This window comes from Hoplias malabaricus, chromosome 6 (genome assembly GCF_029633855.1).
Source record: "Hoplias malabaricus isolate fHopMal1 chromosome 6, fHopMal1.hap1, whole genome shotgun sequence".
Classification (NCBI taxonomy): domain Eukaryota; kingdom Metazoa; phylum Chordata; class Actinopteri; order Characiformes; family Erythrinidae; genus Hoplias; species Hoplias malabaricus.
This window is the reverse complement of record NC_089805.1, coordinates 1,102,242-1,126,617: the sequence shown is the minus strand read 5'-3', so window position 1 is coordinate 1,126,617 and position 24,376 is coordinate 1,102,242. Positions and strand designations below refer to the sequence as shown.

General features: G+C 42.0%; 1 protein-coding gene across 1 annotated transcript in view; it reads right to left on the bottom strand.

Moving 5' to 3' along the window:
• The window catches only part of cica (capicua transcriptional repressor a), a 45,145-nt gene that overhangs the window by 3,604 nt on the left and 17,165 nt on the right, over positions 1-24,376 (bottom strand). Inside the window, exons 10-20 of the mRNA XM_066674192.1 lie at positions 22,732-22,829; positions 20,575-21,472; positions 18,668-18,807; positions 18,421-18,581; positions 13,701-13,888; positions 12,207-12,620; positions 8,224-8,462; positions 6,164-6,285; positions 4,495-4,646; positions 3,942-4,073; positions 210-335 (exon numbers count right to left, since the gene is read on the bottom strand). Coding sequence (XP_066530289.1) covers positions 210-335; positions 3,942-4,073; positions 4,495-4,646; positions 6,164-6,285; positions 8,224-8,462; positions 12,207-12,620; positions 13,701-13,888; positions 18,421-18,581; positions 18,668-18,807; positions 20,575-21,472; positions 22,732-22,829 — 2,670 coding nt within the window. The remainder of the gene's footprint in view (positions 1-209; positions 336-3,941; positions 4,074-4,494; positions 4,647-6,163; positions 6,286-8,223; positions 8,463-12,206; positions 12,621-13,700; positions 13,889-18,420; positions 18,582-18,667; positions 18,808-20,574; positions 21,473-22,731; positions 22,830-24,376) is intronic.

Below are 24,376 nucleotides of genomic sequence, written 5' to 3'. Positions count from 1 at the left end.
CAGACAGTCACCCAGAGGAAACCCACACAGACACAGAGAGAACACACCACACTCCTCACAGACAGTCACCTAGAGGAAACCCACGCAGACACAGAGAGAACACACCACACTCCTCACAGACAGTCACCCGGAGTGGGAATCGAACCCACAACCTCGGCCCTACATTATAATACATTATTACATTATCATTAGGAGCTGTGATTGGTTACCTGAGGGGAAGAAGGACCCATGCTCCTGAAAAAGCTGCATGACAAGAGTCCTGCGCTGGTCCAGAGTGCGGCGAAGAGAAGAATATGGCACGCGTTCTGATTCCCCCAAAACGTCCTCTATCTCTCCTGATAAGAGAAGACATTAGGCTGTTACCAAATATGATACAGGTGTCAATCTACATTTACAGCAGAAAGAGTTTGTTTGTTTGTTTTTGTGTGGGTCTGTGCTACTTGCGATATCATAGTGTAAATCAATGTAAGTTTTAATGCTGAATTATTGCCTGTTCCCATCTACAAAATTCACCAGAAAGTCTGTAAATACGTTTTACAGTAAATACAGTAAACACTGTAACAGAATGTATAATAAAGCTGAAGTCATACAGAAATACCTTAGAACTGGAGGTCAAAGACAATTATAATGTATTAATATACTATAGTTTTTTTAAATATTAAATATATTATTTCAGATTTCACAAACTGTATAAAATTCCACTCCAGTGTGTATCCAGTCTTTAGTGAAGAACTTTTTTATGGAGGTAATATGATTTATGCCTCAGATTTATGGTCTTAAAGTTAAAATCCTAAACAGAATGGAATCGATGCAGTAGAGGTGGATAACATGACAATATTTATAAAAGCGCTACAGCTGTGTGTAGTCAAATTGAACACAGCGCCGTGTAAATCACTGTATAAAAACAGTACTCATTGTTTTTAAATGTGGCTATGTGTCAAAATATTTACATTTACATTTATGCATTTGGCAGATACTTTTATCCAAAGCGACTTACAAAAGAGGATCTAACATTCGAACTACAGCATGATTTATACAAATGACCTTACATTGAGTGCAATATGCAGGAAGTAATAAGTGCATTAAAGAAAGCGTGGTACCAGAGATGAGAACAGCCTCGACTGACCTGAACCTTTGAGGAACGGAGTGGGCGGGCGCTAACGTATGGTTTTAAGAGTCTATTGAGGAAGATGGGAGCAGAACCAGTGAATACTCTGAAGGCCATCATTAGTGATTTAAATTTGATGCGAGCAGCGAGGGTAGCCAATGCAGCTCAACTAATAGGGGCGTGACATGTGCTCTTTTAGGCTGGTTGAAGACCAGGCGTGCTGCCGCATTCTGGATCATCTGTAGCGGTCTCACAGCACAGGCCGGAAGACCTTTTAGGAGTGCGTTGCAATAGTCGAGACGGGAGATTACTAACGTCTGAACGAGGAGCTGTTTTGTATGTTGAGTTAGGTATGGCCTAATCTTCCTTATGTTGAATAGGGAGAAGCGGCACGATGGAGCTACAGCGGTAACATGATCTGCGAAGATCAGCTGGTCATCAACCATGACACCCAGGTTTCTTACAGCCTTGGTGGGAGCCACTGATAGGGACTCAAGCTTGATGCTGATGTTATATAATACACCTATGTAACACTAAAAAAGTGTCTTTTGTATTATGGTATGGCATTTTTGATCATTTTGCATGGCTTTTTTAAAGGATTTTCTTTGCAACATATGAAAAGCATGTTACTGAAGCAATAGTGAATATAACACCACTTTGAGCTGTGAGAGAACGGCAATTATGGGGGTTCTCTTCAATGAAGATCTCAACTAAACTCATTGGCAGTGTATTACACAAAATCATTTGAGATGCAGGGTGAATGGCTTTGTTTACAGCTCTGTGGCCAGTAAAGCAGTGAGGAAGACTTCCAGACGTGCATTTGTTTATTAATTCAACTTGTCATTAAACAGCATTACGCTATTATTGTGAATTAAGACACTGGAGATAAGCAAATTATCTTCATTATCTCCATGCATTTAAACCTAAAGCCATCAAGGTCCCTTGCCTTATCAGTCGGGGTGTTGTTAACATCACCGAAATGTGTACTTGGATGATTACACCAGGACTTGAGGTGCCACTTGGGATTGGGCTTGAATGGAATTGCAAGTCAATTAAGCTAATTGTCATTGCACAGCCGTACAACAAAATGTATTCTCTGCATTTAAACCATCTGTGGGAGTAAACATACACACATACACTTAAGCAATTTCAGCTCATACACCAGGGGCAGTGAGCGCATACACTCTCAGAATAACAGGCAACCAGCCACACGTCTTGAGGAGCAGCTGTTCAAGAGCAATTTAGCCATGAATTTTGAGGGAGGAGAAAACATTGCTCAAACATCCCACACATGTACCATTTTTCTTGCTATTCTAGGGGGATCAAACTGCAAGTACTGTTACAAATCATTTTGAGTCACCAGCTCAAGTCCCCGTGTAAGATATTAGCTGCAAGTAAGTTTAAGGTGCCCCCCCCTCCACACTGAAATCATAATTCCTGGCTCTAGCAGAGTATGCCTTTTAGCCCTTAGTCACTGATCACGCAGACAGTTTCAAGCCAATTTCTGTCAAAAGTACAAGCCTCGTGCTCTATGTTCATTTTTATTTTATGAGGATAAACAAACTAGAAACACAGATATTAATTGAAAATATGCTTAAAAATGGACAGCACTGCATTTAATTTAATAAATTGCTCATTTCTCTTTTTATAAAGAAACAGAAAATAAAAGTTGGAATCTGACTGTCTAAGGGGGATGTAGGAGGGCTGAACATGCTGGATGAGAGAGAGAGAGAGAGAGAGAGAGAGTAGAGAGACAGAGAAAGAAAGAGAGAGAGAGACAGTAGAGAGAGAGAGAGACAGAGAGAGACAGAGAAAGAGAAAGACAGTAGACAGAGAGAGAGAGTAGAGAGAGAGAGAGAGTAGAGAGACAGAAAGAGAAAGAAAGAGAGAGAGAGAAAGTAGAGAGACAGAGAGATAGAGAAAGTAGAGAGAGAGAGACAGAGAGAGACAGAGAAAGAGAGAGAAAGACAGTAGACAGAGAGAGAGAGTAGAGAGAGAGAGAGAGAGTAGAGAGACAGAGAAAGAGAAAGAAAGAGAGAGAGACAGTAGAGAGACAGAGAGAGAAAGAGAGAGAGAGACAGTAGAGAGAGAGAGAGAGAGAGAGACAGTAGAGAGACAGAGAGAGAGAGAGAGAGAGAGAGAGAGAGAGAGAGAGCAAACTCAGTCTAAGACTAAGGAAATTATTACACTGAATTGTGATTCTATTAAGTTCATTGATCCAAAGTGATCCAAGTGAGATATTTTAATTCTAATTAACACTGTGATTTTATGTTGTTCGTATGTCCCTGTAAAAACTGTGGGACATGAGCCCTTTTATTTAAGAACTTCTTTCATTTTATTTATTTGAGATGTTTTCCATGGGGTGCAGCAGATCCTCTTTTTATCAAAAAATAAATGTCTTAGACACGTCCATTTCCAGGACAGTACAGAACATTACAGACACTTCAGCAGCACTGCTGTGTCTGATCCATTCATACCAGTCAAACCCACATTAACACACCGCCACTAGTGTCACTGCAGCGCTGACAATCACCACCACCCAAATCACACCTACTTTGTTGTGGTCTAGTAGGAGTCCTGAAAACTGAAGAGCGGGGTGAAACAGGGGTGAGAAAGTATGCAGAGAAACAGGTGGACTACACTCTGTAATTGTAGAACTACATAGTTCTAGTGTTTGGTCAGTGGAGATGAAAAACTGGACAGTGAATGTAGATACAAGGTAGGTTTTCATAGTCCAGTGATTGTTCCGTGTGTGTGTGTGTGTGTCACAGAGAGAGAGAGAGAGAGAGAGAGAGAGAGAGAGAGAGAGAGAGAGAGAGAGAATAATACACACCAGTTCTGTCAAAGATGAATATGTCTCCCTCACATTTTGCAGCGCTCTTGGGCGTGTTGGGCTCTGAGCTGCAGCTGGACAAGCGACGGCTTTTCCTCCGAGGAGAACTGGGGTCATCAACAGAATCTAAATCTGAGAGTGAATGAGTGACAGAGAGAGAGAGAGAGAGAGAGATTGAGGGAAGGGAAAAAATTTGCAATGCTTTCTTTATTAATTTGTTTCTTTAATTATTCTGTATATTTTTGCTAATTATCCATCAATTAAATATCAGCAGGGAATAAAAGTAGACAGCAAGAACAGTTAGGAAGTAGAGCCATAGAAGGACTGTTTTGACTAGAAATATTCAGCCCTGAAAGCTGAAAGGATTCTTCCTCAAACTGGCCAAACAAGCAATACGCTTCCAAAAGCCGCCCCCACTGTGCTTGCATCTGCTAACTTGCTCTGTGTTTCTATTTGCACAATCTATTACAGAAGCACTCTCATCACTGACCAAAGATCCCCTATCACCCTACTCCTTTTGATGCTGGTCTCTCTGTCCTCAAAGAAAACACACCTGTGGAATTCCTCCTCTTCTTGCGGTAGCTGCCCAATATGGCTCTGGGTGAGGTGGCCAGACTCTGCAGATTGGGTGAGGGCAGCACGTCCTCTGGCTTAAACTCAGGCAGCTCAGCTAGACGCTCCTCAAAATATGTACCTGACAGCACACTTTAGAGAGTGAGAGAGAGAGAGAGAGAGAGAGAGAGAGAGAGAAAGAAATCAAAAGTTTTCAGTGAAACACAAAATGCTGAAAAAACATTCACATAATTCAGCAGTGGAGAAAATATAATGCCCCTGAAATTCATTCATTGTCTGTAACCCTTATCCAGTTCAGGGTCACAGTGGGTCCGGAGCCTACCCAGAATCATTGGGCGCAAGGCAGGAACACACCCTGGAGGAGGCACCAGTCCTTCACAGGGTAACACACACACACACACATTCACTCACACACTCACATCTACGGATACTTTTGAGTCACCAATCCACCTACCAACGTGTGTTTTTGGACTGTGGGAGGAAACTGGAGCACCCAGAGGAAACCCACGCAGACACAGGGAGAACACACCACACTCCTCACAGACAGTCACCCGGAGGAAACCCACGCAGACACAGTTAGAACACACCACACTCCTCACAGACAGTCACCCGGAGGAAACCCACGCAGACACAGTTAGAACACACCACACTCCTCACAGACAGTCACCCGGAGGAAACCCAAGCAGACACAGGGAGAACACACCACACTCCTCACAGACAGTCACCCGGAGGAAACCCTAACTTATGTGTTGCATTTATGTCCTTATTTATTTTGATTCCAATTAATCCGTCAATATAAAGCCACCAATCAGCTCTAAATAAAGTTAAGTCAAGTTTTATTATTTTTTACTGTTATGACAGTATCTAGCTAAATAACCAACATTATTCATGACAATAGCCTAGCAATAAGCTAAACTCAAATGTAGAGGTACCGTTATTCTTGTAAATGTGATCGAAGTCGAACTCGAATTCATCCGACACTATAAACCTCCGTAATGCAGCTACGTAGCCGAGTATAATCTGAGCCACCGAGTTTGGCGAGTCAAGCTAACGTTAACTAACACCAACTAAAACAGGCGAAGTGAGTGTCCTTACCCTGTTTACCTCCATGTTACAGAGGCTCTTGAACACCTTTCGTTGGTGTCCTTACATGCCCATATTGTTGGAAAAGCGCCAGTGAAATGGGCTACAGATAACGGAGTGAGCGGATGGTCCTTTCCAAAGTGCCCGTTTAAAGTGGACAAATTTAGTCCATTTTCTGGATATTTTGGGATCTTTGGGCCATTTGTGCACAGATGTCCCACTGTACATTGAATGATTGCAGCCAAAAACAACACACCTTTTCCTCATTTTGCATTAAATTAAGTGCAGCTTCTAGAGTTGTTGTCCACCATCTACGTCACAGGCAAGACGCCTATTAGAGTTTCCCAACACCGTTGGGGGGGGGGGGCAACGGTCTTTTAAACCTTATTCCTTCAATTAGTAAGAAATAACATGTTTTCTGACTCTCAATAAACACAAGTTAGGAACTCAAACTCCACTGTATTTATTTGTTTGACACTTTCATAGAGCTGCTGCTTAGCCTTTAAAAGCAAGAATATCTTATAGAGTAGAAAGCGTCTACTGTTTTTTTTTGCTCTTTCACTCACTTATCCATGGGGTCAGTGGTGTTCTTGAGTGGTGGGGGGCGGGATTTGGTCTTCTTCGTTGCAGGGGTGTCACTTTGTGGTGGTGGGGGTGGATCCAACCCAGATACATCCCTCCGATCAGACTGAGAGAGACAGAGAGAAACAGGCAGTATGTTATTGACATGATTTATCACTGTAGAATGCTCAGTATGTCTCGGACACTGACCAACTGCATGTATTTAAAATGACACCAGGGGGTTTTTACATCTTTTACATTCTTTACATTTTTACATTTCATGTCAAAACTTTGTGTCATCAGAAGCTGCTTTGTGACAACACCAGTTTTGAAAAGTGCTATACAAATAAACTTGATTTGACTACAGCTATAACCAGCTTAAAATAACTGCAAAGCAGCACAGTAACATGTATTTTTTCTTGTGTCTAAATGTTCATTCTTGAAAACACCGAATTGTTTTTTATGTCTTTCATAGCTTTAATTTGCTGTTTTTTTTTTATCTGTTTCAAGTTTGAAACCTTTTCAAAAACAAATCTTGTCATGTATTTGGAAAATGTCTAATTGTTCCAATGTATTATTTCATATTTTTACCATATCGCTTTCCGCAAATTTAATTTCCAGAAAATAAACAGCACGTTATCATAGTTTCTGCATGAAATACCTATGGTCTTTTGAAACATTTTCAAAAATTACCGCACAAATTACAGGGTGAGTCAAAAGTCACATGAGTTTTATCTTTTTAATATGCTACAGGAACACCTTCCCATTGGAAAAACTTGCCCTTTATGTTCCTGACACAGCCAAAAAGGCCCATTCCTTGCTGGGGGTTTCAGATAAATGGGTGTCCTGCGACTCATTCTGGCCCAGACCACACCAGACCACACCAGACCAGACCAGACCAGACCAGACCACACCACACCACACCACACCAGACCACACCACACCAGACCAGACCAGACCAGACCAGACCAGACCAGACCACACCAGACCACACCACACCAGACCATACTACACCACACCAGACCAGCTGTTCACCTCCATCTACTGCTGCCAGCCTCTGACTACTCACCATCATCAACTTCACTGAAGTAGAAATGGACTCAGATTAGCAACACTGACTGATTCTTCCAATCTGATGCACTATTATTACGCCCCCAGATTGATGTCACTATTATGATTATTATTATTACTATTATTGTACTGTAGCATAATGACACTTCATTGGTGATAATTTAAAATTCAATCTATAGTTTCCTCCCAAGGTTTCTTCCTCCAGCCTCGAGGGAGTTTTTCCTGCCACTGTTGCCTTCGGCTGCTCTCATTGGGTTTTGATTTAAATGTTCTGTTCAAAAACTATGTGAAGCTGCTCTGAGACAACGTCAGTTGTAAAAGGCGCTATACAAATAAATTTGATTTGATTCTGTAGATGCTTAGGTAATTTTAAACAGAATATATAATATACATTATCTTATTATATCTTAAAGGTTTTTGTCTGAATCGCTGTCATAGAAATGCATTATGTGAACCACAAACAGCTAGGTGATTTGGAACAGAGCGCCTGAATTGCACGTATTCTGATTTTATAGCTGTAGATGGCCTTGAACACATAGTTAGATTCAAATATTTGCCCGGTCGATACGTCAAAACACTGGCAATGTTAGGTGTAGATGATTTGTTCTCTCAGCTCTTCATTTACCATTCTCTTTCATCTGATCTGTACATCTGATACTTGTCCCTTGTGGACTACCAGTTTGGAACGGGTACGACTGCTGAATTACAATAAGCTCCTTCCTGTCCTTTCAACTGCATTCCCTAAGTTATGAAAACCACCTTCTGATCTCAGACCAGCTGTAATTCATATACACTCAATACATCATCTTGTACATGAATGAGAACAACTGAAAATTATTCTAAGAGCATTCAAACACATGATTAGACTGGGTTAGTACTGTGCATATTACTGCATTGTTCAAAGCAGTTAAAAAAATATATGCCTTTAATTATTTATATTTGTCACAACAAAGACTGGAAAATCTCTTCGAACAAATGTCTGATTAATGCTCACCTCTCGGCTGTGATCATCTTTGCTGTCGTTTTCAGCGAGCTGGCCTTTAGAGGGCACCTCTAATACTCTCTCTCTTCGAGAAGTGCTACCACCGCCACCGTCAGCGTCACTCTCACGTTCCATCCTGCTCTCCTTCTTTCCATCTTTCTCCTCTCCATGCTGACCTGAGGGCATGTGCTTAACTTGACTTTTGACCTTCTGAGGCACCAAGGGTAGTTTGGAGGCTCCTGGTCCATTTCCTGTAAATGTGAAGGCATTGTATGAAAACAAAAATGTCAAAAAATCTTCATATCAAAAGCCAAATCAAAAGACAGATGCAGCTACTCAAAGAACAACTTTAGTACACGTTAGTACATAATACGAAGGGTTCAACTTTACAGAAGAAGGAAATACATTTTATCTTATGCACGTTAACATAGCTAGATACCATTTTAAGTCATTCTGGAACACACCTATAGAACTGTCACCACATAAACAGCAAGAGGTGATATAATATACAAGAAAATGTAAAATCTCAGTAGCAGATGTTACAGTGAATATTAGCAGAATACAAATGAATTAACTGTAAAACAGGACACGTCGTAACCACAGCTATTTCTTTAGAGCTATTTGCCTTAGGCTTATTGATTATTTTTTGTCTATTTGTTTTGTGAAGTGTTTAGATTGAATACACTTGGTCAGTTATGTAACAATCAATATCAGTAATATCTTTATAAATATAATGTATTCATTCATTCAGTCAGTCAGCCATATTCTGTAACAGCTCCGTCCTGATCAGGGTCACTGGGTTTACCCAGAATCATCAGGTGCAAGGCTGGAACACACGCAGGTCAGAGCTCCAGCATCCCGTAAGGCATCACTCACCTACACAGACAGGCCGAACAAACCAAGCTGCTGCATATACTAGGGATGGCACGATACCAGTTTTTTAGGTCAGATACCGATACCGATATTTTACATTTGGGTATCTGCCGATACCGATACTAATCCGACTTTTTGAAAAAATAATTGCTTTTAAAAAAAAAAAAACATTGGGTGCCTTTTACATAAGTCAACAGTCAAAGTATTGTAACAATATTATACAGGAGGTCCTCGTGTTACGTCAGTCCTGAGTTACGATGTTTCGTGGTTACGACACATCTCCCATTTACTGTATAAAGCCTTGTTTCGACTGAAGTGGTTTTGCGTCGTAAACTTCGTAACGTGAACTTCGTGTTTGGTGTACGCAGCGGAAGAATACACGGTTACGCAGCTCGGGACCGAGGAGGATAGGTGTTAGGATAGGATAAGTGCTTACAGTATGTTATTTTCTTACTTACACCGAAAATCGGTTTACACAACAGTCGCTCTATCACGTGATGCCTGCCGGTCCTATGCCAAAGTGCTGCATTGGCTTACGGCATGTTGCAAATTTCACCCCAAATTTTTTTTTTAATATTTAATGGATCGGATGCATGTTTTGTTCCTTTCCGATATCCGATCCAGCAATTTAGGCCAGAATCTGACTGATACCGATACTGAATATCGGATCGGCGCATCCCTAGCATATACATACATTTAGACCCAGACCCTACAGCTATTCTAAAATCTGCTGCCTCTGATATCTCTCAATTTATAACTCATTTGATAAACCTGTGCTTTTCAATACTGTTCCGCTCTCACTTTAAACAGCTGCTCCCACACCATAGTGAAAAAACCTGGGTTAGATCCTCTGTGTTTAACCAACTACAGACCTATTTCTAATCTCCCCTTTCTCTCCAAAATCATGGAAAAAATGCTGTCTTCAGATGCCAGATTTCTTAATATCCTGGTTCTCTTGGATTTAACATTAACAGTTTTTGATACTGTCTGTCACAACCTACTTACATCACGTCTATCTTCTATTGATATTTCTGACCTTGCCCTACCTTCAGTGGTTTCATTCAAACCTTGCTGAGAGACGTCAGTATGTTACTATTGGTTTCATAAATCTTAAAGCTCCGGTAGATTTTGGTGTTCCTTAGGGATCCGTCCTTGGCCCTTTGCTTTTTCTTATTTATATTTCTCCTCTTGGTCAGATCATCCACAAACATGGTTTAAAATTCCACTGCTATGCTGACGATATCCAGATCTACATCAGCACTTCTTCCCTCGCTGCCTCTGCCCAGGTTTGGAGTACATGCATTATGGAGTTAAACTGGGTTTTATCATCTGTGGATGATATTGCATCCCATGCTTAGTGACAGAGATGCTAAAATGTTGGTAAATGGTTTGATTTTTTCTCGTATGGATTATTGCAATTCACTGTTCCATGGACTTCCGGTCAAACTGTTAAACCGTCTTCAATACATCTAGAATTCCTGTTGAGCTTAGTATTAAATGCAAAATCCTTTTTCTCACCTTCAAGGCTCTACATGGTCTGGCTCCTTCATATATGTCTGAACTCATTTCTTTGTATTTTGCTTCCCGCTGTTTCCGCTTTTCCAACTCTGGTCTCCTTACTGTCCCCTCAACTAAACATTCTACCCTGGGTGGCAGATCTTTCTGTGCTGCTGCCCCTAAACTTTGGAACACTCTTCCACCTCTTCTTCACAACTGTTTAACGTTATCTTTCTTCAAATCACCGCTAAAAACATTTCTTTTTTCCACATTTTACTCCCAATGACTTATTCCTTTAGGATTTTTTTTGTTTCCATTTACATAAAGCGTCATTGGGTTTGGGAAAGGGACTATATAAGTTGAACATATTATTATTCATTCATTCATTATCTGTAAGCGCTTATCCAGTTCAGGGTCACAGTGGGTCCAGAGACTACCTGGAATCATTGGGCGCAAGGCGGGAATACACCCTGGAGGGGGCACCAGTCCTTCACAGGATGACACACACACACATTCACACCTACAGACACTTTTGAGTCACCAATCCACCTACCAACGTTTGTTTTTGGACTGTCGGAGGAAACCCATGCGGATATGGGGAGAACACACCACACTCCTCACATATAGTCACCCGGCGCGGGAATCGAACCCACAACCACCAGGTCCCTGGAGATGTGTGACTGCGACACTACCTGCTGCACCACCGTGCCGCCCAGATATTATTATTATTATTACTATTATTATTATATAAAGTTCAGGCCTTAAGTTTACATAAACCAAATGAGGACTTCTACTATGTTCACATCAGAGATAAATCAACTGATAAATTATTTCGTAATTTATATCAGCTTCAAGTATTTCAAATTTATGTCAGACAAAATTTTACATCTACATCGTTTATTGTTTTAAAACTGAGGGATTTCATAAACTGGTTTAGTATCTTATATAAACTTCTGATTGGCCAACTGGCAAATTAAGAGTTAATTTTCATATCTCTGACTGTAAGTGTCTAACTTTACAGCCAGTGCCTTTTTCGTTCTTGACACATTGGGAAAATCCAAACAACTCAGCCCCCCCCAAAACACTGTGGAATTCCACTCGTCTTGTTCTTCCTTAGGGAGTAATTTCCGTGGTTCCGCGCAAGCCGAGTAGTGACTAAACGTGATGCAAAAAACCTTGCGGAGGTTGTGAGAGTTGGAAAGTGCAACAAAGACAAGAAACTACACGGATCTGTCTGAAGTTGTGTGCAGTGAAGCAGTGTTCAGCCCCACACACAAAAACAGCATGTGTATACACAAGTAAACATAGCTGGGGTTTCCAAAGTTGCAGTTCCTATTAGAGACGCAGTGCTAGTGGAAAAACAACCAGGTGCCAGGTCAGATACCATTCAGTGGAAATCCCCATGTGTGTTTCATTCATGTTAAACAATTCAAAAGTCAAGCTACTAACCGAAGTGTATGTTAGTTTTTGTTCCCCTGAATATCTGATAGAGTAAATAAAAGGAACAGATATTCTTAAATATTCTCTAGAAATGATCATACCATAATGTAACTAGCTGTAACCCAGGTGTATGTTTGGCCTTGACTGCAAATGTGTTGATAAACACTGAACTTCATACTACTTACCTGTATAAGGGTGAGCAGTCGCAGTAGTGGGATGCGATGACTCTAACACACCTCCAGGTGGGGCCTGACTTGCTGTGTTTTTCATTACTGCTTCTCTGTGCATTTCCATCTCTTTCTCCTCCATCTTCATTGTAACGTGTTCCTGCCTTGACTGCGACTCTGCGCGAGTTTGAGTCTGTGGGTGCATGGATGAAGCTATGGATATCTTCGTACGAGGCGATGGTGGGGAAGTAGGAGTCAAAGTGGAACTGGCCACACTTTGTGGCACAGTTGTCATGGAAACCACTCCTGTCGCCAAAGTGACGTTGGGGGTAGGGTAAATGGTGGTCACTAGCTGGCGAGTGGGTCCTGAGGCTGAGGCAGGCTGTGACGGACAGTTGGGGGGTGGAACTGGAGCAAGAAGGGGAGGCTGGCCTGAGGGAGAGACATTGTCATTTAATACGTTCAATTATTCAGAAAAAAATAAATAAACAGAGTCAAAATGTATTTGTTAATAAGAAAATAAAGGTTTCAAAAAACACCTACTACACTGAACAGTAAAATTATACAGTACAATTAACTAGTAAAACTAGGACTCGTACAGAACAATTTCATTTCACGTGTTATAACGGAGGAAGTACTTTTATTTTGTTTTCAGATCTGAAACTGAATAATACGTTAAATAATAAGTTAAACAAAAATAAATAATACATTATTAAAACTGTAGTGAAATTTAAAGCCAAAATATATACAATAAATAACAATAATTATAAAAAACTACAAACACCATTTTCAAAAAAGATGTGACGCTGTGTAAAATGCAAACCAATTAAACCCTATATTTATTTACAATTAGTACAAAGACAACATTTTAATTGATGGAAGTCGAAAAAGTTTTATTTATTTTATATTTTTTATATTTATTTTAGGGTGGCAGAGTGTGTCTGTGAGGAGTGTGGTGTGTTCTCCCTGTGTCTGTGTGGGTTTCCTCCGGGTGACTGTCTGTGAGGAGTGTGGTGTGTTCTCCCTGTGTCTGTGTGGGTTTCCTCCGGGTGACTGTCTGTGAGGAGTGTGGTGTGTTCTTCCTGTGTCAGCGTGGGTTTCCTCCAGGTCACTGTCTGTGAGGAGTATGGTGTGTTCTCCCTGTGTCTGCATGGGTTTCCTCCGGGTGCTCCGGTTTCCTCCCATAGTCCAAAAACACACGTTGGTAGGTGGATTGGCGACTGAAAAGTGTCTGTAGGTGTGTGAATGTGTGTGTGTGTCTGTGTTGCCCTGTGAAGGACTGGCGCCCCCTCCAGGGTGTATTCCCGCCTTGCGCCTATTGATTCCAGGTAGGCTCTGAACCCATGAATGAATTAATTATTAGAATCATACACAAGTTAATTTCTAAAGACTACAGAACTGTAATTCTATTGTCTTGTCAAGACATGAATACTTAGATTAATCGATAGATTAATTGATCAATCTCAGTCCTACGATGTACATTCAGAAATATTTGCCATTCGTTCCTCTCACCTGTCACTATTGGATGCACCAATGTGTGACCAGCAGGGGCGATGGCAGTGAAGCCAAGGGTTGCCATAGGAGAGGACAGAAATGCTGGTCCTGGAGGAGCTGGTGCTTGCTGTGGGGAGGAGACTGATGTTGTGGAGCCCAGAGGCAAAGGAGCTGCAACTCCAGGAGCTGACTGAACGTAAGTGATCCTGAGAGAAAATATTACAAAAGAAAATTAGTAATAGCTGAAACTTCCATTGTATTCATACCTTGATTAACCTCTAATTAATGGCCCTGTCTCAAAGTTTAGCTTTGCAGACTGACAGAATATTTCAAACACAGTTAGATTTTCCCCTAAGGTGCACTTTAAAGAAAACTGTACTGTCACTCAACCATTCCCTGCTACTTCTGATTTCACAACAAAAACCAGATTGTATTTTTTTTGTACGCCAGAGTGTTTTGGTTCCAGAAATACTGAAAGCAGGATTCAAGATTTTAGTCAGTAAAGGGGAACGTGAGGATTGGGTATTTAGACTTTTGGGTTTTGGGAAGAAGTGTTATGTACCTTGATTTTGGAGCAATTAAAAAATAAAAAAATATCTACTCACTTTAATTAACAGTTTATGTTTTGTTTATATATTTTCTACATCGGCTGATGGAGCGGCTAAACAGAGAAAACAGTCAACAACACGGCTGCGCTTGCACTACTCTCAACTTTCGAATAAGTGGCTGCTTTAAGATCTGAACACTCAAACTAGACACTTCATTGGCCAAGATTAGCGAAGCTGCAGAAAAGATTAGAATCTGTGGCATTCTGTGCTTGTTTTAATCCTGGAACATGATCAAACAGAAAATAAATGCGTAAGAGAATGCAAGCACAGAAATGCTCATGCAAGAAATGTATACACTGGAAAAAGAAACCTGATCAGAGTGAAACTTAGACATCCGTGCTCCTCGCTCTTTTATATATTCAATATAAATGTGATTTCACAGATATTTATATATGTTATCTTGTTATAAAGTGCTTGGTCTCCCAAATGAGAGTGATGAGTCGACTCCACTATGACCCATCTTTGAGTTGGGGTGGGGTGGGGTGGACTGAGGGCGAGAGACTGTAAGACTTGAAAGGTTAAAAGTGAGAAAAGATCAGAACAGTTTCATGTTTGTTCTACGTGTAGCTGTGGTGACGGTTTGCTTAAAATCAAGGAGTTGATTCCTTTGACAAGAACAGAATGAGTCAAGTTTCAGAGTCAACTGAATCACAGTAAACATAATCACAGCAATAGCACACATAGTAATGATGTGGCTTTTAAACGAGTCTGAACATTATTGAGAGATCCTGTGCACTATTAATTCCTCTTAAACGCAGGGTGGTAAAAAGTGAAAGAAAGAATGCTGTGATTAAAGTGACCTTGGGAAACAATCAGTGCTCGACGCCATCTGATGATTGACTTGATATTTTCATAGACAAAGGTCATTTGTGTTGTGTACCCAAGGATACTGTTCCTGAGATTGCTTGCCCTCAATGACACAAATTTTACAAAAAATACACATTCTTCAAACTTTAAGTACAACTTGTTGTATCAATTCAATGAAGATACAGTGAAAGTGCACAACATTGTTGTTTTATCTAGAGCTGGGCGATACGGGCAAAATGTTATCACGTTAACTTTAGACACCCTTCTAAAAACGTAGACTGAATACACCAAATGTTCATTACTATGCAATATTTAAAGATATAACATTCTTAAACATTCTTAGGGCATTACAACCTCAAGCATTTAAAGAAGTAGAAAGAGTAAGAAGATGGATTAAGACCAGTTTAAAATAATAAACTGATAAATAAATAAACATTCCCAAGTAGTGATCGACCGATATATTGGCCGGCCGATTCATTGGACTGATTTTTGGCATTTTTTATATAAATCGGCATTGGCCGATATATTAGAACTAGAGGCCGATATTTACACAGTACACACAGGCAATGCTGTGGGCAGCTCCATCATTCTGGCTGTTAGAGCGCCAGAATGTCATCTTACAGACAGACATCAATGAGCAGTATGCAATGAGCACCTGTAGCTGCATCATCAGAGAAAATGATATGAATTATTTTCTCTTCTTCAGCTCTCACTGTTTGTTACTGGCTGTTCTTTCTAACACACACTCAATAATCTGCATCATAAATGACTGAGTTGATAGTTGTAACCTAGAAACCCAGCGTTATTTAGCCTCTTATTTCGCTCAGTGGTCGGCGGCGCTCATCACTCATTGTTATATCCGTCAGTATATTTCAAGTACTACAGGTCCAAAGTCAACAGTCAATGTACCAAATTAAAGCTTAAAGTCACAGATTTTCATTGATTTAATCATTTTATATACAATACCACTCGATAAATAAGTATTTTTGCTGTTGTTGGAAATTGTTATGAAAAATTATTAGTGACAGTACAGATTTTCAGATTTTTCAGTGCTATATTTGAGTCAGTGTGTACATATCATACACCAATCGAACGGGCAGACTCTCTGGATCACGAGGATATAAGACTTTGTACACTAAAATGTAGGACATAAAGCCGAAAAAATAAGATATTCCAAACTTCAGGTTTCTTCCTCATCGATGACAAAACCGCTGCTTCTCGAAGTCTGAAGAGCCCACAAGCGTCTCTCACACAGAGTTAACACAGCAGCCCTTACCTTAGATAGTCCCCTTCAAAACGAGACTAAATCTGAGTCAAACTTCTCCAAACCGTATAACCATTCGTGAGTAATCCTCATGTTTGTGTCAAAAGTACTGGCCAAAAAAATTATTTCTTTTACAAATTTGAAGGGTTTTCAGTGAAAATAAATCATAATAATGTCTCTAGTTTATTCACTGCTTGAGGGATGGGAATATTGGCTTTAGACACTACTGCTGTCTAAAAATCGTCTACTTCAAGCACTGAATTGTAAACATATTGCACTTGACTCATTAGAAGCCTTAGCACAGTGCTCTTAACAGTGGGAAAACTAGGACGTTTTCAGCTTTGTGCGTTCATTAATTTATTTTCTGTTCAGGGTCGCGGTGGGTCCAGAACCTACCCAGAATCACTGAGTGCAAGGGGGAAAATTTTCCGCCCTTGGGAGTTTTTATTTATTGGCCTTGTTTATTTACGAGAAACAACCTGATCTACGGCGTCGGATCCCATTCAAAATTCATGAGCGGAGAAAAAAAAATTCATTTTGAGAAAATAAAACACATCAGGAACGAACAGTGCTCTCGCAAACGGGAAAACATTTCCCCCCGGGAGAACAACACAGTTTGAGTAAAAATAAACCCACCTTGTGCGAGGACAGTCAAGTTCTGACAGGGGGTCGCCGTAACAGACAAAATACACCCCAAACACAGAGGGAACCGGAGACTATAACATATGTATATATATATGTGTGTATACATTTCATAATATATACATATTATTCAAGCAAAAATATCGCCCAGCACTAACGTTAACTCACCCTACAGGTGGATTTCTGTAATAAAACATAGTCGTGTATCTGTTCCTGTGTCTCTCTCTTATCTAATTCATCAACAACCCCAAATACCACCACTAAATATTATCTGGGTGGTGCATCATTCTCAGCACTACAGTGAGAAGTTTGAGTGTGTGTATTTCTGCACGCTATACACACCAGTGTATCATAGCAGTCTTTCTGCACTTTTTACAGAACTCTGGGTTACCACTGGACGGAGAATAGTCATCATCATCTTTTTCTCTTAATCCTAATCCCAATTTCAAGGTCATGATGGGAACAAGATAACAAAGAAGCCCAGACATCTCTGTCCCCCACAACTTCCACCAGAGCCTCCTGGGGTCCACAGGCATTGCCAGACCAGCCTGGATCTATAATCCCTCCAGCATGTCCTCGGTCTACACTGGGGTGTGCTGAAACTGCTAATATTTTACAGTGACAGTCAGTTTTGGGAGCCTGTTTTGCCCTGTGGGTTTGTGATTCTCATCGACGGGCTACGTACCCTTACTACTATTTCTCCTGTTTTGTGTTCTCTGTATCGCTGTGTTTATGCTTGTCTTTGGATGTTCTATGTTCTGTGTACTATATTTTGTGATCTGGGTTCTTGAAAAGTGTTATATAAAGTGTTAACAAAGCACAAACACAAACTTTAATCGAGGAAACTGCAGCACAACGCTCACCATACCTCCACACCCCAGCTTCAACAACCTTTTTAAGAGATGTGTGGATAAAGCCAAGCATGAGAGGAAAAAAAACTCGTTTCTCGTGTCTCATTGTATCGATCATTACCCAAAGATCACGATCAACCGTTAAATTGGGAGCTTTGCTTTTTGGCTCAGACCCGTTTACCGCTATGGTCTGGTACAGTGGCCACATTACAGAATGTCAGCACCACTCACACTCAGGATTGAACGGCTCGCCTCAGAGACTCTGGCACCCTACACCTGGTTACCAATCCATAAGCATTTATCCTAATGTCTTTGCAATATTGTAGAGGCACGTTAGCCCAGACAACCTCCAAACAGGGGGTCCTTCAGCAATGAGAATAATACACTAACCAAAGATATTCAGTGTCCGGTGTCAAGTGGAATGATAAAACTACAAATTATATGCATTTAATAAAGGGAACTGGTATATTTTGGAAGTGCAGATGTATATACAGAAGGTCCATGTATAAAAACTGTATCAATTGTTTATCAACCATAGTTTAATTCCAAAGAATATTGTACTGTACCTTGTAGGAGACGGAGACAAAAGCACGGTCTGAGGTGGAGTCGTGCCTGAAGCCATAACAGTCGCTGCTGCAACAGAGACCGGAAAAGAACCTCCAGAATGAACAGCTCCCCCGGGCTGGACATTGGTTTGGACCACAGGCATTGGTGCGATCTGAATGATCTGTGATAGACAAATCAGGTGAGCCTAATGTAAGAGAACCATGACCTGCATCAGTCGTGAGGGAAAGGACAACAATGACAACTTACTTTACTTCCTGGCTGAGCCCCATTTTGTACAGGAAGGGGTGGGGCCACGAGGGAAATGGGCTGCGGAGGTGTTGATCCCGTTCTAACTGTTGCCATGGGAACTAGCATCTTGTTTTGTAAGACTGGGGACTGTGCTTGAACTACAACAAAGGGAAAAGAAAGGAAATATTAGACTGTCTGAATGAGTCTCATCTGTGAACTTCTACCTAAAATTAGGTTTGTTCAGTTGCACAGAGGCATATGCAGTGTGTGTGTGTGTGTGTGGAGGGGGGGGGGGTGCCTGTGGTTGAATGATGTACTTAGTTAATTTTGAGTGAAAGTGAAGTGAATAAAAGAACATATTTTACCACAATAAATTCACAACAAAATTAATTTTCTAAATCAAAAAAATCATAACAAATGGACACAGAAATGCTGAGGAATTATCATTCAGTCATTCATTGTCTGTAATCCAGTTTTTACACTGACTTTCATTGAAAATTAAAGAAGGAAAGAAGGGATTTTCTTTCTTGTGTAAAGTTGCTATTTTGGGAGATACATGTTTTAATTGGTGTTCTCCCCGTGTCCGTGTGGGTGTCCTCCGGGTGACTGTCTGTGAGGAGTGTGGTGTGTTCTCCCCGTGTCTGTGTGGGTGTCCTCTGGGTGACTGTCTGTGAGGAGTGTGGTGTGTTCTCTCTGTGTCTGCGTGGGTTTCCTCCGAGTGACTGTCTGTGAGGAGTGTGGTGTGTTCTCTCTGTGTCTGCGTGGGTTTCCTCCGAGTGACTGTCTGTGAGGAGTGTGGTGTGTTCTCTCTGTGTCTGCGTGGGTTTCCTCCGAGTGACTGTCTGTGAGGAGTGTGGTGTGTTGTCCCTGTGTCTGCGTGGGTGTCCTCCGGGTGACTGTCTGTGAGGAGTGTGGTGTGTTCTCTCTGTGTCTGCGTGGGTTTCCTCCGAGTGACTGTCTGTGAGGAGTGTGGTGTGTTCTCCCCATGTCCGTGTGGGTGTCCTCCGGGTGACTGTCTGTGAGGAGTGTGGTGTGTTCTCCCCATGTCCGTGTGGGTTTCCTCCGGGTGACTGTCTGTGAGGAGTGTGGTGTGTTCTCTCTGTGTCCGTGTGGGTGTCCTCCGGGTGACTGTCTGTGAGGAGTGTGGTGTGTTCTCCCTGTGTCTGCGTGGGTTTCCTCCAGTTTCCTCCCACGGTCCAAATACACACGTTGGTAGGTGGATTGGTGACTCAAAAGTGTCCGTAGGTGTGAGTGTGTAAGTGAATGTGTGAGTGTGTCTGTGTTGCCCTGTGAAGGACTGGCGCCCCCTCCAGGGTGTGTTCCTGCCTTGCACCCGATGATTCCAGGTAGGCTCTGGACCCACCGTGACCCTGAACTGAATAAGGGGCTACAGATAATGAATGAATGAATGAATGAATGAATGAATGTTTTTAATTGGATAGCTATAATATATATATATATAAATGTCCATATTCCATAATCCATATTTATCAACTAATTAATAGCACAATTTGCTGTGATTAATCACCTTGTCACTTCTTGTGACTGAAGATCTAAATAATTAATATTTAAATGTGAAATAATAGAGCCTTAGCTTTGGAAACAGATGAAATAATGGAAAACGTTCAAATGAAGTGATTTAACCAGGCTGAAGATTAAACACGATGCGCCTGTGTTTGTGTGTGTGTGTGAGAAAGAGAGAGAGAGATAGAGAGAGAGAGAGAGAGAGAGAGAGAGAGAGAGAGAGAGAGAGAGAGAGAGAGAGAGAGAGAGAATGGGGGGTGTAAGACTGAGAGTTACTCATATTTAATACACATTTCCGCATAAATACAATGTAATCTACCTTCTAAACTCGACATCTGCAAAAATTCCTTTAACTAGGATTCTCCATGCATTTGCACAATATCCTCCTAAGTTAATCTCACCTCTTGCCCCTGGGCTGACCCCTCCCACTGAGGCATATCTCATCCCTGGGCCAGCCCCTGAATGTACTCCATTGGCCAAGGATATGTGTGTGGGTGGGGCAGTGGGCAGGGCAAGGATACTGGTTGGCTGCTGTGTCTGCTGAGGGGAGGGGCTGTTGGGGTTGGCTGAGGCAGGCAGAGTTGGGAGGATGTACTGCAACTGAGTGACTTGTTTTTCACCACTAGGCGGAGTAAGCGAGGCTGCAGGAAGGAACTGAGGCTGAAGCAGAGGAATGGGCACAGCGTTGTTGTTTGCAACTCCGTTACTAGGGGTGGGGCCTTGTAAGGGTTGGGGTGGGGTAATGAGCTGAACAGTCGGTTGGTTTGGAAAAGCTCCTCCAAGAACTAAACCTGTGACCAGGCCTCCTTGGCCAGCAGGTTTGGGCGAGGAGGATGGAAAGTACCCACCCCCTGATAGAGTCCCACCTCCTGAAGTTCCTCCTGCACTGACTGGCAACTTGGCTTTCCCGTCGGTGGGTGAAGCCCCAATAGTCACTCCCCCTTCAATAGGTTTGCTGGCGATGGGAACTCTTGTGCTAGTCACAGGTCGAACCACATTGGTCACCACTGTGGGGGCCGTCCGGACAGCCCCCAGCACCTGAGACACTGCTGGTTCAGTTGAGGGAGTGGCATTAAGACCAGTGACAGATGACGGGTGGGACTGAGAAGGGACCTGCCCTCCTCCTCCTCCTCCTCCTGTTCCTCCACCTCCTCCTTTCCCTTCATTGTGTCCTCCTTTTTGCTCTCCACCTTCTGTGTCTTGCTTTCTCTTTCTCTCTGTGCTCTCTCCTTTGCTTTCTGTATCTTTGCTGTTCGACTGGGCGCCTCCGGGCGAGAATGAATTGGAACGGACCACAGGCTGGAGGTGGGAGCAGAAGAAAACAATAACCGATGAATGAAAATGTATTGCTAAACACTGAAAACAAGTAATATGACCAAAATACACGGAACAGTCACTGGATTAAGAGCATCGACGCTCACATACAGCAGCACTCTGTACTTCTACAATTACAGACTGTAGTCTACCTGTTTCTCTGCATACATTCTTAACATCCACAGGACCACAACAGAGCAGGTATGATTTGGGTGGTGGATCCTTCCCGCAGGGATACGGGTCATAATTGTAGAACTACAAAGTGCTCCTGTATGGTCAGTGGAGCTGATAAAATGGTCAGTGGCTGTAGATACAAGGTAGGTGTGTTCCTTATCCAGTGATCGTTCAGTGTACAACTCAATAGTTGAAGGCCTTTGGCAGTACATAAAACATATCTCCTGGCATTTTACACTGCAGCACTACGTCCAGTGAAGTGGTGCCGATTATGCTCTCTCAGACACACACCCCCACCCACCCCCCATCAATTTCCTGCAATTTCCTGCAATTTCCAAAAACAGACCAAAACCATAGTTATGTTACGAACCATTTACTTCGTAAATCAGATGGCGAAGTTGGGAATGATGTCACACCCTATCTGATCTGATCTGAGCACTATGTCCTAGGCTTTCACTATGGGCTTATTATCATGTTATGCAATAACAGCGCATTATGTCATATTTTACTCCAAACACCATGGCAACAGGTCCACATACAGCAGTCCGACAGTACGGTTTGTACAACTGATTTAATCACACGCAACTAGACAGAAGCTCCAACAAACTGGAGGAAAATACTGCTTTCGCACAGAGTTAAAGTGTGGGCAGCCATCTTGGATTCTGAACTCTGGGTTGGTGAGGCTTTCCAGAGACTACCTAGAGGCAAGGCAGGAATACACCCTGGATGAGACGCCAGTGCATCACAGGGCATCACACCCTCACGCAGACTCACACATTCACCGCTGGGAACACTTTTATAAAAAATTATATTTTTACTCTGGACTGAAACTGGAGCACTCTGAGGAAGCCCACGCAGACACAGGGAAAACACCAATCTCTGTACAGACAGTGACCCCAGGCGAGGGTGGATCCACAACCCCAGAACCTTGGAGCTGGGTGACAGCAACTTAACCTGTTGTGCCACCATGCCGCCCCCACAGGCATATTACAAAAAAATGTAAAAAAAAAAAACATTTACTAACTCCAAACAATGCAGAAAGCTGTAATTTACTGTCAGCAAAACCTTACCTTTCCATCTGTCTCATCTGCAGGATCATTCTCTTCATCACTGTCTGTCACTCTCTCTTTACACTTTAGGTCTATGGAGCCCTCTGGAAAGGAGTCATCTGGTAATGAGACACAGGGAGAACATAACGTGAGACTTGTATGAAGCAACGCCTGCTCACGAGCTCGTCTTTAGAAATCTCTTCTTCTTGCAATCACAACCAGGCAAACCACAACCTTATTACGGGCTGGATTTTGTTTTATTTTTTCAAATTGGTTTCCTCAGGCAGATAACACATTTGTACAGATGCCACTGTTAAATAATCTAAATAGCTGCAAAATAATGTTCCTCATATTTGGTTCATCTGAACTTGTTAGAAAACACCCTAAGCTATAGCCTACCCCACATGCCTCATGGAACCATAGACTACAATGGCTGTGATTGGGCCGCAATCAAACAAACATGGATAAAGTTTAGGAGAATAGTCCAGAAATACAAACTCCTATTCACCACACCAGGAATCTGCAAATATCAGCCAATTCATGGAAAGGGATTTCCTCAGACGTTGTCAGTTTGACATCACAGAATGAAGAAAAAATGTGGAACAAGTGAAAATACAGACACATCAGAAAAGAGCAGGAACATACGGAAAAAAAGTACAGGCTTTGTATGTGGTAATTTGCCGGCACCGTGTGTAAACTATGATATGTTTCATTCTAGACTGATAGAGTGTAAGTCCTAATATAATCAAAGATTTAATTCATGTGGCAGCACCTTCACAGCTCACAGCAAAGGTTCCCACTCTCTATAGTATCAAGTTAAACACAATCTTAAACACAACAGGCCAACACAGTAATTACAGTAGCATCATAATTACCTTTATTCATTCATTCATTCATTATCTGTAACCCTTATCCAGTTCAGGGAGGCGGTGGGTCCAGAGTCTACCTGGAATCATTGGGCGCAAGGCAGGAATACACACTGCAGGGGGCGCCAGTTCTTCACAGGGCAACACACACACTCACACACACCTACGGACACTCTTGAGTCGCCAATCCACCTACCAACGTGTGGTTTTGGACACCACACTCCTCACAGACAGTCACCTGGAGGAAACCCACGCAGACATAGGGAGAACACACCACACTGGTGGGAGGAAACCCACGCAGACACAGGGAGAACACACCACACTCCTCACAGACAGTCACCCGGAGAGGGGAATCGAACCCACAACCTCCAGGCCCCTGAAGCTGTGTGTCTGTGACACTACCTGCTGCGCCACCGTGCCGCCCATTGTTTAAGATACAATACTGAAACACATTTACACCCATGAACACACTTAGCAAAATAGGGTTTTAGAAAATATTACATAAACTGAAAACTGGAAAACTGTGTCGCCTGTAATAAAACCCAGTCCAGTTTTAATCTCATAAAAGGTGCTACATTTGAACCTATTTTTTATTGAAACCGTTTACCGTCCTCCGAACTTCTTGGTAGTCATTATATCTTACTGAAAATGTATAAGGACATTAAAGGGTTAAGATGGACATCTAAACGCCTAAAAGTCTACTCTACACTGCATCATCACACGAGAGACTCCACAGATAACAACACCACATCACAGAGTGCGACTGTGTGCTATTTTAAGATGGACTTGTTACAGGATTT